The sequence below is a fragment of the Vanacampus margaritifer genome, chromosome 3 (assembly GCF_051991255.1).
Source record: "Vanacampus margaritifer isolate UIUO_Vmar chromosome 3, RoL_Vmar_1.0, whole genome shotgun sequence".
NCBI classification, from domain to species: Eukaryota; Metazoa; Chordata; class Actinopteri; order Syngnathiformes; family Syngnathidae; genus Vanacampus; species Vanacampus margaritifer.
In genome coordinates, this window is record NC_135434.1 from 25,592,934 (window position 1) to 25,607,971 (window position 15,038).

A 15,038-nucleotide genomic window follows, 5' to 3' on the forward strand; every position below is an offset into this window, starting at 1 on the left:
ACGGCATCGCGTGGACATCGGGGACAGTGCCTCTGGATTGGCAGACCGGGGTGGTGGAGGGTGTGTTCCAACTTTAGAGGGATCACACTCCTCAGCCTCCCAGGTAAGGTCTATTCAGGGGTGCTGGAGAGGAGGGTGTATCGGGAAGTTGAATCTCGGATTCAGGAGGAGCAGTGTGGTTTTCGTCCCGGCCGTGGAACATTGGACCAGCTCTACACCCTCAGCAGGGTCCTCGAGGGTGCGTGGGAGTTCGCCCAACCAGTCCATATGTGCTTAGTGGACTTGGAGAAGGCGTTTGACCGTGTCCCTCGGGGAGTCCTGTGGGGGGTGCTTCGGGAGTATGGGGTACCAGGCCCCCTGATACGGGCTATTCGGTCCCTGTACGACCGATGTCAGAGTTTGGACCGCATTGCCGGCAGTAAGTCGAATTCATTTCCTGTGAGGGTTGGACTCCGCCAAGGTTGCCCTTTGTCACCGATTCTGTTCATAACTTTTATGGACAGAATTTCTAGGCATAGCCGAGGCTTTGAGGGGGTCCGGTTTGGTGACCTCAACATTGCATCTCTGCTTTTTGCAGATGATGTGGTGCTGTTTGCTTCTTCAAGCCGTGATCTCCAGCTCTCACTGGAGCGGTTTGCGGCCAAGTGTAAAGCGGTTGGGATGAAGATCAGCACCTCCAAATCCGAGATCATGGTCCTCAGTCAGAAAAGGGTGGAGTGCCCTCTCCGGGTCGGGGATGAGATCCTGCCCCAAGTGGAGGAGTTCAAGTATCTTGGGGTCTTGTTCACGAGTGAGGGTAGGTTAGAGCAGGAGATCGAGAGGCGGATCGGTGCAGTGTCTGCAGTGATGCGGACGCTGTATCGGTCCGTTGTGGTGAAGAAGGAGCTGAGCCGAAAGGCAAAGCTCTCGATTTACCGGTCGATCTACGTTCCTGCCCTCACCTATGGTCACGAGCTGTGGGTCGTGACCGAAAGAACAAGATCCCGGATACAAGCGGCCAAAATGAGTTTCCTCCGCAGGGTAGCCGGGCTCTCCCTTAGAGGGTGAGAAGCTCGGTCATCCGGGAGGGACTCAGTGTCGAGCCGCTACTACTCCGCGTTGAGAGGAATCAGTTGAGGTGGCTCGGGCATCTGGTTCGGATGCCTCCTGGACGCCTCCCTGGGGAGGTGTTCTGGGCATGTCCCATTGGCGGGAGGCCCCGGGGACGACCCAGGATACGCTGGAGAGACTACGTCTCTCGGCTGGCCTGGGAACGCCTTGGGATCCCGTCAGAGGAGCTGGCTGAAGTGGCTGGGGAGAGGGAAGTCTGGGCTTCCCTGCTAAAGCTGCTGCCCCTGCGACCCGACCCCGGATAAGCGGTAGAAGATGGATGGATGGATGGAAAACGAGATTCAAAAAATAAAAATATGAAAATAAATATATAAATAAAATTTAATATCAATCAATCAATAAATAAAAACGCTCTGCTCTCACTTTTATTTATTTCAAGTCGAAATGTTATTCAACTGAGGAGGCAGTCCTAGGCGAGTCTTGGGTTGGGCTCCGCTGTTGCAAACTGTCTAGAGTGAGTGGGTCGGCGAACAAGGAAGTCTCGTGGAAACCTCCAGCAATGGATGACTATCTTGTCCACTGCACAACTTGCGTCTTGATTTGCTCGACAACAAGTTGTGGTGACAGTGGACAAGATAGTCGTTCATTGCTGGAGCTCTCCATGCAAGCCGGCGAGACTTCTTTGTTTGCTGACTCGCTCACTCGACCATTGAAAGGCAGTTTGCAACGCTTAGGGCCGCCCCCTCATTTGAATAACATTTTGACCTGACAAACCTGGTAAAAGTGATTTTTGCACCTAAAACTCAGGTTACAGCGCCAGCATATTTTCACACTGAATTTTAAGCTGTGATCCGTGAGGCTTAAGCGATTGTTTTTATTAATATAGTTAATAAAGCACATAACATAAAAAAATCTGAACCTTTTCTATCCTCGGATGCACGCATGGTTTTGCCTACTGGGGGCCGAATAGTTCAATAAATCTTGGTGCCAGGTGTCATACTTTGCATATTTTGAGCAACAAAAAAGCAAATGTTTTATTTCAGTTACAAGAGTACCATAACCTTCAAATTTAGAAACATATTTTAAAAATGAAAGAGAATAATTAAAATGTAAATAATTAATTATTTTCCAAAGTCACAGACAGCCACAGCAAAAGATAGAAGGGCCACATGCAGGTCCAGAGCTACATGTTGTAGACCCTTGCTATAATCATTTTCACTACATGCATTTGAGCTAGATGAATAGTGTGACATCATACCATGAAGACAGTGCAGGCCACCATTAAATTCATTATATATAAGTAGCGTGGCACAATGGACATGCTGCGACATAAAGTGCATTAAAGCACTTCAAAATCGATAAGTGGAACACTGAACTGAACCAAACTATTGTTCATCCATGACCATTCAGATCCGCAACATCCACCTTCAGAATGAAAGGCATGTGACGGTATTCCATCACAAATTGGTGTAAATCTCACGATGACAGAGGTTTGTTTCTCCATTGATCATTCATTTCCAATATTACATTTGTTTGATGTATTTGCGTCTCGTGTTGCCTCTCAGCAGGTCACTTCAAACACTCAAATCAAATTATTTTAATCCTGTCATTGACACCAAGGCAGTAAGGAGATCCCTGAAACATCCATCAAACCTCGCTTCACCTCCACCCCTCCTCTTTTCTCCAATTGCTCCTGTAAAACGAGACCAATCTATGTTCATGTCTGGAGATGATAAAGGCTGCAGACCAGCGCAGGCTGTGGATTAGAAGGCTGCTGATTTGGGAGACAATGTTTTAACAGGAGTCCCAGCATGTGGCCTTTTATCTGACACACCCAGAGTTCATCGTGGTCAAATCGCACAAAACCAGAGGGGAGCTAGGCTGACATCAACAATTACCACATGAATGAACATTGTTCAGTGCCGCACCACACCACCAATGCCATCACCCTACCCATTATACTTACTATGCAGTCCAAAAATACACAATGGACAGTTTGTATAAGCTTTCCAAGGTATCCCCCCCCCCCCCCCAACCCCGTCTTGTTCCCTTGTATTATGATTTCTGTCCACAGACGTTGTTGCATAAGTGGAAAATGTATTCATGAAATGTGTGGTTTAGAAGGCGGTTTGACTGCCACAATTATGTTATATTTTTAGCAGTGGCGTACCGTAAGGGCCTTCAAGGCTGTAAATACTGCAAATACTGTATACATTTATTTCCAACAGACTTTTGTCTTCATTTAATTGCGTGTCTTGGCGGGGCTGCCTACAGTCTTGTGGGTTATCATCATTATTATTATTATTATTATTATTATTATTATTATTATTATTATTATTATTATTATTATTATTTGTCCAATCAAATTTCAGCTTTTGTGTGTTAATATACCGGCGCCATAAACTTCCCAAGGGCTTCAGACGCAGGTTTTCAGGCTCTGTACAATTGAAACAATGGCAGCTTTTTAAAAAGAACATTTGAACCAATCAGATTTCATTTTTCAATTTCCGGGACCTTCTGGCAGGCCTCGGGGGATATCAGCACTTTTACGTCCTCTGATGATTCTGATGAGTGAGCTTCATTACATAAAGCCGGGAGCACACACACACACGACTGTACATTACTGGAAATTCATTTTCCAACTTAAAAATGCTGGAAAGCCTGGCAGGGCAAGTTGTTCAACAACTGTTTTTGCCTGTAGCTGTAATTTCCTGACCTTCTTTATGAAGAGCGCAGTCTGCGCAGAGACAGAAAAAGCATGACAGAATATTAAATGAGATAGCAAAAAGTGGTAAAGCTCATTCAAAATTGAGATGCTGCCATCACGGGACATTTGACAAAAGCAATGATGTCACTTTTATTGCAAAACAGGAAATTCTGTGGAAAAGAGCTTAAATATGGTGGTGATTTTTGAAGGAAAAGTAATGTTAATTGTTCTTAATTGCCTGAAAAATAAACACTACAACTACAGATATGTAGCCAAACTGAAAAGTGAAGCAGAAGGTTATGTATTGATCACTCTGTTTGTTGCTTCAGTAAGATACAGTATTTTGGATGAGTTAAGCATGGATCAAGGAGGGAGACATAAAAATGTTGTTATCCTCCATGAACAAATAAGTAACCCGCAAACAAACAAACAAATATGGCATTCCACATTTTTTTAAGAGCTGAAGTCTGTGTTTTACTGTAACTTCATTGATACCTTCAATACCGTCAGTTAGTCCAATATGAAACAAGGTTACATTTGATAACATCACTCTTAATGTTTCATATTCACCGACCTGTTGGTGCTGAGATGGTGGTTGGTGCGCTAGTCCTGCGACCCCGTTCAGCAGTGATGCTGATGGTATAGAGCATGCCTGGTGTCAGGCTTCTCAAAGTGTGAGACTCTGAGCCTCCTGGGACCACTTCCTCTGCCCTTTGGCCATCAGCAGAAACATAGACAAGTCGGTAGGAGTCCAGCTTGGACAGGGGGCGTCTCCACTCCAACATCATTGTTGTTTCTGTCACATCTGCAACAGTTAGACTCTTTGGTGCATCCAGAGCTGGAAAATAGAGGACAGTAGCTTGTAAATTGAGATTTGACTTCACTTCAGGGTCACAGGTGAGCCAGAGCCTATTTCTGCTGACTAGAGGTGGGGTATACCCTAGACCAGGGGTGCTCAAGTTCGGTCCTCGAGAGCCCCTATCCAGCCTGTTTTCCATGTTTCTCTCCACTAACACACCTGATTCCTGATCAAGATCGTTATCAGGCTTCTGCAAAGCTTGCTCATTAGCTGACCATTAGATTCAGCTGTGCTGCAGGAGGGAAACATGGAAAACAGGCTAGATAGGGGCTCTTGAGGACCGAACTTGAGCAGCCTTGTTTTTTAACCTTGTTACAAATGTGCAGCTTTTAAAATCATGACATGACAAAGAGAATATTGTGGCCCTTTTAATATTGTGATATCATGATATTGCATTATCGTGACATCCCTACTGAGCACCGACTGAAGCATGTTTACGTCGATTACATAGATTGGAGTGATTATGCCATGAATTTTTGCGAGGCTTCGCATCATAAAGCATTTGCTGAATATGCGGAAGCACTTGATGAAAGGTGGGCATCGTCATTAACAGGACTTGACAATTAATGTAAGTGCCCAGCTCTGACAGTAATTAAGTTACTTTTACATTCAAGTGATTAGTAAAGTAACTAAATTACTTTTTCAAGGTACCTGTGGCAACACTGCTCATCAGTCAATCACAAAGCAGGTACTTGATTTGACCAAACAACGCAAAATAAAACGATAGCTAAAATAAGGACACAGATAATGTTTGCCCCACGTAGAAGTGATTTACAGGCCCTGTGCCTGAAAGTTATCAATGGTTAATAATGAAAAATTGCAACATTTCACAAATACTCCCGTTAGGGTCTTCCCCTTCCATTCATCTTTCACTAAATTATACCCATTGATGACAATAACTGCGTTCACACAAAATGGAAGTTAATATGCTAGGTTGACAACTGAGAGAACTTGTGACACAATTACTTATAAAGGGCCAAAATTTGTTGCAAAGATGTGAACCCCAGAAGAAAAAATGTAGGTGTATAAGCTAATGCATGGACAAAACAAACTGAACAATTTTGTATATATGCTACTAGTATTACTGTAATGTAACTGTTGAATAATATACAAACATTGCTGAGTTTTCCCTAGATTGTTAAGGTATTAATTGTGTTATTGTAGTAAGAGAAAGCATCATACCAGTCACAGCATTGGTGGTCGTCGGCAGACTTTCTCGTTCCCCTTTTACTGCTGTCACTCCCATTCCATACTCGGTGCCCGGTCTCAGGCCTAGGTAAGCAAGCAAAAATAAAACAACTTAAAATAAATAAAATCATGTAATTATTTGCTGAAATCTTTCACCAGTTGAATGGCCGGGAGGCTGTGTCGTCAAGTGGCCAGCTGTTTCTGCTAATGGCTTCGGTGGCCATGACAAACACAAAAACACTTTCATGTGGCGTGATGGCACAATAGGTTGCAGCCAAATTGCATTTCATGGTAAGCTTGAGCACATAGTGGAACACGGCTGGTGTATTTGCATTGATGGATCTATAGGGCCCTTGTCGTGCAGCACAAACACTACACCCAATGATATAGCTGGCTTTGGAAACCCTCTGCTTTCCACAATTAAGCCCTCTCTAGGCCTGATCGCCTTTAATTCCTTTATTAAGTCCCACAGAGGTCATCACACACAGAGTTCTGCAGCATGAAATTACACCTAATACCCAGGAAACTCATTATCAATAAAATCACGAGCGTGAAGGCAATTATAGATAATAACTGTGTGAAAGCACTACTGAGGTGTGTGGAGAAGAGGGGGACGTCTGCTGAATGGACACAATGCTTTATTTCCATGAGATGGGCCTCCCAAGGACAAAGAATTGCGCCAGACAAAGACACTATTAGACAAAGTTTTTTTCCTCTCTTTTATTGTGGCTAAGCTATAAACAAACTAAAAAAAACAACAACCAAAAAAACAAGGCTCAAAGCGTTGCTTTATAATGTCAACAGTGTTGATCGATGAAAACATGTCCGCTTCTCTTGCTTGAGCAAAAGAGAAATAAGCTCTAGTGTGATTCAATTTAAACGGTGAATGCCAAATCCCCCTGGGTGGTTTCCTTGTAAAGTGGGCCTGTTGAACTTGGGCAAACATTTCACAATACAAAACAAAGGCAAGCCATTGTAGAAATGTGCTGGCAGAAAATAACACTGTCCATTTAACAAGGCAGACTACAGTACAAATACATGTCCATATGATCGTAAGAGTAAACATTTTATACGGTAAAACACACTTTTCAGTTGTGTTCTATTGCTATAAAAACATGGATCCTAGCAAAAGAAAGATAAGAGTCTCTTCTTTCAGCAGGAAAAAAAAGTATATTTGTATCGGTTTCCGTTTTGCAGCAATTAGCATTATAACTAACTAACTTTCATCATTATTCACTAATCTGTTTAACTGGGGAAAAGAGCTTGTTGCAACATGGCCCTGGCTGATCTCTTATACTCTGCTGCCACCTGCTGGTCGTTTTTTTGTAATAACTACCATTGCTTTAAGCGACCTCTTTAGGTCAGAAGCTGCATCAAAGCCTTCTGTATGCTCTAGCATAAAAAACAAACAAACATAAAAAAACGTATAAATACGTTTTGGAGAGTGAAGGACAAACTATTAAAAAACTTATTTATACCTTTTTATGTTCTTTTCATGTTAAGAGAATTCGTAAACATCTCTTACATTTTGTATCACCTCAATTGATATTATCATTATGTGCCCATCGTTACATATCGCTGGCTTCGGGCTAAAACAAGTCACAATTGGGTAAAATTCATATTTTTTCACAAATCTACACTATTGGTCATTCCACACATGTGGGTGTTTTTTTTTTTTTTTTTACAATATAGTGTTGAAAATGGCTTGCTGTCTTTGATGACGCAATGTACAGGGTTTAACAAACAATGCTGTTTTTGGGGTCTCCTGAAAAGTGACTTATTTGAAAGTACAAGGTTTTGGCCCGACACCAGTGATATAATTTTATTTTATTTTTTTAACTTTTTCCGAGTCTCTAAGATGCACAAAAATTTAGAGGCTGAACTGTGAAGCTGTTGCTGTGCTTGGTTAGCATATATAAAGTAATTAAAATAATCTGTCATGATCTCTGCTTTGCTTGATTTGGTTTTGGTTGGATTTTTAGTTCTAATATGTTCTTTGTGTCTGCCTTTGTTAATGTCTCATCAAGTTTTATCATGACCACCTGTGCTTGTCATCCCAGTCCCTTGTGTCAGCACCCTCATCCACGTGTGTCTTGTCCAAGTGTCTCTCATTGTCTCGTCAATTTGTGTATATTTCCCTGCTTTCATTCATTCTTTGTTGATTCATTGTTCATGTCATGTCTGTGTCCTTGTTTCCCGGTCCTGAGTTAAGTCTAGATATTTCCCAAAATTTGTTTACAACTTCGAATCTCGTTTTGGACTTTGCCAAGTTTTTGTTTTTGGATACCTAGTATCTCATTTGCCTTTTAGAAATTTTTGTTTAATTACTTTTTTGAGCATACCTGCCTTACTTCGCTGCGTTTGGGTCTTCAACCTCCATCCAAAATCTGACAAAATGAACCGACCACAAAAAGGACAAGGGCAAACGAAGTATGCTGTAGGCTGGAAGTCTGCTGCCTAACGCCCTCAGACTGCCTACCATCCCAACCTTTTTCATATAGGTTCTGTTTTTAGCTCTGTCTCGTGTTTGTCTACGTCCTTTTTCATCATGTCGTGTCTCCCATTATCCTACTAGTTTACCTCCATGTTTTTCTAGATTCCGATTCTGACCTCATAGTTATTGAAGATGGCACAATTTTGGTTAATCTGCTTTCTGACTTTGATTCTGGTACAGATTTAGATTTTTCCAGTCATTTTCCACCCCTACCTCCCAGGCAGTTTTTGTCACATTTTCTTTTGTTTACTATTGGTCCACCTCCAAATTCTTTCCCTCAGAACACTTCTGCACCTGGTTGGCCATCCATCCGGGACCTCCGTGGGGTGGCCAATGAAGTCGCTCAAGTAAAGGTTCTGGTTCCTCTTATCATTCCGTTGTCACTTCTTAAGTCACGTCGTTCTGAACCTGTCCCCACGCACTACGTTCCCCGCCATTCTCCTCACTTCATTCCCTGCCATCTTCCACACCTCATTGCTCCAAGTCACATCTTTCTGAATTTGTCCCCATGCCACATGTTCCCTGCTGTCTTTTTTACCTCTTCCCCTGGTGTCGCGCCAATGCAGCTGCAGGCTCCTCTTCCGACGCCTCAGCAGCTGCAGGCTCCCGTTCCTGTACCTTGGCAGTTGCGGGCTGAGGCTCCCGTTCCTGTACATTGGCAGCTGCGGGCTAAGGCTCCCGTTCCTGTACCTTGGCAGCTGCGGGCTGAGGCTTCCGTTCCTGTACCTTGGCAGCTGCGGGCTGAGGCTCCCGTTCCTGTACCTTGGCAGCTGCGGGCTGAGGCTCCTATCTCTGTACCTTGGCAGCTGCGGGCTTAGGGTACCATTCCTGCTCCATGGCAGCTGGAGGGTGCCATTCCTGCTCCATGGCAGCTGCAAGCTCCTGTTCCTGCACCTCAGGAGCTGCAGGCTCCCGTTCCTGCAGACTCAGGCTCCCTTTCCTGCACCTTGGCAGCTACACGCCCACATTTCTAATCTTGTTTCGACGGTGCACGTTTTGCGGCAGCCCTCTGATCCTGATCCAGCAACGCACGTCCTGCAGCCGCCTTCTGCTCTTCCTCCTGTGTTGCGTCCGGGACGCCCACCAGCCCTGCCGATCACCTCTCTTCTGCTGTCCGGGACGCCTACCCGATTGGCCCTGCTGGTCTGAGGTCTGCCTTTGTGCCCGCTTCCGCAAACCCTGCTTTGTTTGTTCTGGCTTTTTTTGGGATGCCTGGTATCCGTCCCTTTTGTGCTTTGTTTGTTTTTTGTTGGATTTATGTTGTCACGTTTTCCTTGTGTCTGCCTTTTTCAATGTCTCGTCAAGTTTTATCATGTCATCCTGGTCCCTTGTGTCATCCAGTTAGCTCCTTCAGCTAGCTGTGTCTTGTCCAGTTGTCTCTCATCTTGCAGGTTTGCGTGTATCTAGTTCCCTGCCCCTGTAAGGTTAGTCTGTTTTTTTGATTCTGGGTATTGGACTTTTAGATTTTGGGTTTGCAATGACGTATCTTTTTTGCCTGTTTGATTAAATAAACTACATTTTTCAATTCAAAATGTTCAATATAGCCGTGTAGGATTTAGGAACACAACTTTTAAGTGCAACATGAGGCAAAAACATTCTCATTTTTACATGGTTCAAGTGTAAAATATCAAGGTATTAATGGCTTTAAGTTGTGTTTCAATAATCTAAACAGCTAAGTTTGACATTTTGAGTTGAATGTTTTTCTTTTTTAATAAGGAAAAGTGTTTTATAAAATAAATGAAGACAAAGTTCTGTTTATCTTTTTTTTTTAATATATATATAATGAAAATACCTCAACGTGCAGTTTAAGGCACATTCCCTTCCAACAAACATGGAGAGTGAAATACAAAGTAGCCTTGCTCAAGAATATTGAAAAATAATTCACGTAAGCCAGGTACCAGCTGTCAAACTTAACGTCCAGCACGACGCTGAAGTTGGCTCCACGGTAGCTCTCTCGTAAAATCATCTTTGCATCGTCTTCTTTTTTTTTTTGCATCGTAGGCAAGTTACGGTACGACTCCGCCACCTGGAGCCCTCTTTTCATCGTCTTACCAGCCGGGAGCCATACACTGTGTGGTCATGCTAACAGCTAGCCGCTAGCCACTTACGTCGGAGACTTCTGCCGTAAAAAATGATGGCGTAATTAATTAGCGGTTTCTTACGTCCTAAATTAGCGATATAACATGGGTTAGGGGTAGCGTTGTGGTGATGATGGTCACAACTACAATGTCAATCAACTATGATACAGAAACGTCTAATAGGGAAGTTAAGCTAGCCATCCCGCCACGACGTGGGCAAACTTCAATGTAAAAGTGTACTAAGGCTATTTGCATTGCCGTCAATATATTACTGAATTTAGTAAACTTTATTGTGAAGTTAGGCTTAGCGTGTTAAGTATGTTTCAGCTTCCTTGCCATTTCAGAATGGTATCAACTTTGAATGCGCACTTTGCTTTGTTTTTTGTTTTATCAATCCGCCGATCAGGCGTGATCCAAACCGTGGGGCCTGATCCAATCCGACCACAGATCAATGATGATCCGTTGCACCAGTAGTTATCATGCATCGTGAAACTGACTTTCACTTTAAATATGATAATTTTCAGAACAAATGGCCACATGAGATGCTGGGCAGACTACTTAAATTGCCAATATGCAATTTATATATTTATATATTCGTAGAGATACAAACATTAGTTAGTGGGAATACTATAGAGTTACTAGGACTGTGTATACCAATGATCTTGGCCTGTGTTGTGTCTTTGAGTCCGGCAGGAAAGAGCAGTTCTCTGTGCTCGCCTCCAGACAGAGGTCCGTACTTAATGCGGTAGTTGTCCACCTGCGCTTGGCTGTTTTTCCACTCCAGAGTGATGCTTTCATCAGTCAGCTCCAGCTTCTGAAGATCCCTCGGGGCATCCAAGTCTAACACACACAGAGAAGAACGATTTCATACTAATGCTTAGCCATGACAAGATGTTTCCATTAGGGGCAATGACTGAAAGCTTCCTACCACAGGAACTACGTATTCATCATTATTCTGAACTTAGTGGAATATATGTTCCTTTGAAGAACAGCCATCATTAAATACACCGCAGTAGGATATCCTTCCTCATAAACCTATAGAATGTGTGGTCCTTCACACAAAGCTCTCTTTTTCTACTTCACCTAGGTGATATAATACATCTGATTCTGAACTTTTTTTTAGATGAATAGCTAGTTGGCTGTGGCTTTTTATTCAGGTAATGGAATTCTAGATTATTACCATTCTCAACTGTTGTCACCCTGGAATTTTCCTCTTGTTGCGTAGTTGCGACTTTTACAGACGTTAAGAACAAATAAAGAACATGCTTTGTTCAAAAGTAGTCTCGGACAACACACGCATAGTTCATTATACTATCAAAAACGGTTTAAAATGAATGGGGGATGTTTTTGTTTTGTTTTAAAAGATGTGCAAAATAGCAGATAACAAAAACACTGATGTACACACATCCACGTGACTTGTCAGATACACAGAGAACGGAGCCGGTGGACAGAACTCTGGGATAAATAAATAATAGATATTGTTGGAAACGGATTACGCTACACAAGCACACTGGAACAATTCAGAAGCGCTTTATGCTATGCTCACACCAAAATAGGGGGAAGCGTTCCGCTGTTGTGCCAAAAGTATTTACCCCCGTACAAAAATTGCATGCCCTGCCGTGGGATATTATAACTTTTACCACAGAAAAGTGGAGATTCTTTGAAAAGGTACCTTGTAAACTGATATTTAAACTTCAGACATCTGGGACAAAACAGAAAAACGGTAACATTCAGCCATCTCAGCTTTCTCTATGTATATTTGAGATTTCCTACTGCGTGTGTGGTCATTAAATGCAACGCGAGTGCTTGCTTTTCTTTTGCTTCTCTGCGACAAATACTTTTTTTCTGTTTCAAAACAAAGCCCATGTGTGTTTTTATGTATTACTTGAAAAACATATGTTGTACCCGCAGGAGAGGATACATTTTTTTACGGGGGTATTAAGTGGCTGTCCGTGTTGTTGCACGCAGGTGACGTACACATTTTTTACCGGACCACAGCTCCGGTCCGTTCCAGCCCACTTTCACCCCTGGGTAAAAGTAAAAAGTATTGTGTGGTAAAACTACTTTACTCAAGTAAATGTAACTGAGTAAATGTAACTCATTACTACCCACTTCTGATACAAATACATGTAATTTTAATACTAGCTGTCTGCGAAGCACCCACAGTTGGTCCCGATCCACCAGTTGAGCCCACCCCCAAAAAAAAAAAAACGTTTGTGTACCTGTGAGGAATGAGTCATAGACGGGGACACTGGACCGCTCTCCCCTCCGGGCTGTCAGAGACACTTCATACTGGGTGTCTGGGATGAGGCCTCCGAGGTGGTATTGAGTGTCAGTGGAGGAAAGCTCAACCACACTGTTGTCGGCAAGACTGGAGCCAGGACCGAAAGAGATGCTGATCCCATCTACATTAGCTACAGGTTGGACCCAGGTCACAAGCGCTGTTGTGTCTGTCACATCACGTATGTTCACCTGGCTCGGGGCATCAATTCCTGGAGGAGTAAAGCACACATAGATAAATGTTGTTGACTTGTTTCAAAACATGGCTGGGTTACGAAACACCTGAATAATCAACTTTTCCATCTCCTACTGTGTTTTACAGTTTTAAGACAAACCCACATCAATGCAAGAACAGGACAACACTTTAAAAACAACATGTCTGCCCACACCGACGCGACTAGTTACTCTTTTAACAACACTTGCATTTGCAATGTGTCATCAGGAGATCAGGAACTTACACAGTTCTTCAGCTGTTTGATGGGCAGTGGTGGACAATAAGTAAAGTAATTTTTCTTAAACTGTAAGAAGTACTACCAATCCTGGGTGTAAACCTACTGTTGCCCAAACTCAGCTGAGATCTTCTCATTTTAACTTCGACCCTAAAGAGGATAAGCGGTATAAGAAATTTGATGGCTGATGTTTTTAAGGATCTTCAATTTACTTCAGTGCATTTTGTTTTGGAAACTTTGGTTTAACTTCACTACATTTGAAAAGCAAATATTGTTACTGTTGCATTGGCAAATTCCAAAAACTCTGTGTATGAGCCATCTCTTGTGTTCAAACGGTGCTGCTTTAGTGTCAGCCCTTCAGCTTGCTTGCAGGTAAAATTGAAGTTGGAGAGTACAAGTGATGTGCAGCAAATGTGCACCACAAGTCATTGACTTGGCAGGCATTGAAGACGAAGCTGCTTCTGCTCTCCCTTATCTGTGGCCATACCGAAATTCTATGAGCACACAGAGCTGAAGAATGATTCATATTGTTTTATATGTCTGCTTTGTTTATCACACCCAAATTTCATCATGACATGACATGAATTGTATTTTTATTGTTCAGGTCATGCATATGAGTGAGTGTAACATGTCAAGCTTTCTGTACTTCAAGTCACAATTGTATTTAGGTACTTTTGACTATTATTGGTGTAACATTTGACCGTGAGGATCTTTGTCATATATTGAAACTTTTTGTTTTACCTGACAGTAGATGATTATTGAAATTATCTTTTGCAAAATCATCCCTAACTGGCCCCAATTTGTGCCTCTAATTAAATTTTAAATTATAATTTCAAAACTTGTCACAGCGCGACAAACCTGGCCAACCAATCAAAAACTGACAGAAAGCACAAATGAAAAATATGCCAGTCATTTTTTCGCGTACACCACACACATGAACTCTCACACACATTCTGTCTGTTTGTCTGTAATCTTGGGCTAATTATTGAATAACAAAAGTTATAAAGGAGGAATTGGACAGCAAGGAAAAATAAAGTGTAAAAATATTTGTAATAATGATTTTCAATACAGATGACTGCATCGCTGGGCCTTGTAATACACCGCCAAAGTCTTTATTTTTTATTTAATTTATAAAAATAAAAATAATCACCTATTATGTGACAGCAAGACACTGTTATCAGAATATTGCTGTCACTCTTGAAAAAAAAAAGGTCTCATCGTTAAACCACTCTAAATGAAGACATAAATTCACATTTACTTTTGCTTAGCCTCTAAACAATGCACTGATTGAATTAATCAGACACGCTTGATATGTTGTATACGTAATAATGCACGGCAGAATGAATCACTCAGCTATATCAAGGATCCTACTGTATTCATATTCATAAGGAGACAGGTTACACATTGGTTCTTATGGTTTAAAACAGTTCCCAGCTATCCTGAGAACATATCCGTCAGCGATATCCTGTACACCAAAGATTTTTAAAAAAATTACCGTTAGGCTATACACTTTAAACTCTCCTATTTGAATCTCGCTGAACTCGGCCTGTTTTAAGCAGGCAGTCCTGTCTCAAGCAAATGGGGCCATTCCTTGAATTTGATTTAAAGTAATTTTGTTTGGATTAATATCAAGCAAGTAATAATAAATGTTTAGGATCAATACTCTCTATCATGTTCTCCTCCCCTGTGGCCTAAGAGATATATTTACATTGACAACAATTAAAATACTGTATTGTAAATTATATTTTAGAAGAAAAAACCTTATATGCAATAGTCAAAGCAAAAACAACAAAAAAAGGCAGGCACATACCCAGCCCATCGAGTAGATAATAATTACAACCACAACAACCACCACCATCATCATCATCATCATCATCATCATCATCATCATCATCATCATCATCATCATCATCATCATCATCATAAATATCAT

The 15,038-nt window shown here is 42.0% G+C and overlaps 1 protein-coding gene across 5 annotated transcripts in view; it reads right to left on the reverse strand.

Annotated features, from left to right (window-relative positions):
- Positions 1-15,038, reverse strand: part of tncb (tenascin Cb) — a 109,516-nt gene that overhangs the window by 26,378 nt on the left and 68,100 nt on the right. For all 5 annotated transcript variants that reach the window (XM_077560905.1, XM_077560906.1, XM_077560904.1 and 2 more), the window contains 4 exons: positions 12,599-12,868; positions 11,031-11,216; positions 5,799-5,888; positions 4,332-4,595 (listed from right to left, as the gene is read on the reverse strand). In XM_077560905.1, coding sequence (XP_077417031.1) covers positions 4,332-4,595; positions 5,799-5,888; positions 11,031-11,216; positions 12,599-12,868 — 810 coding nt within the window. The remainder of the gene's footprint in view (positions 1-4,331; positions 4,596-5,798; positions 5,889-11,030; positions 11,217-12,598; positions 12,869-15,038) is intronic.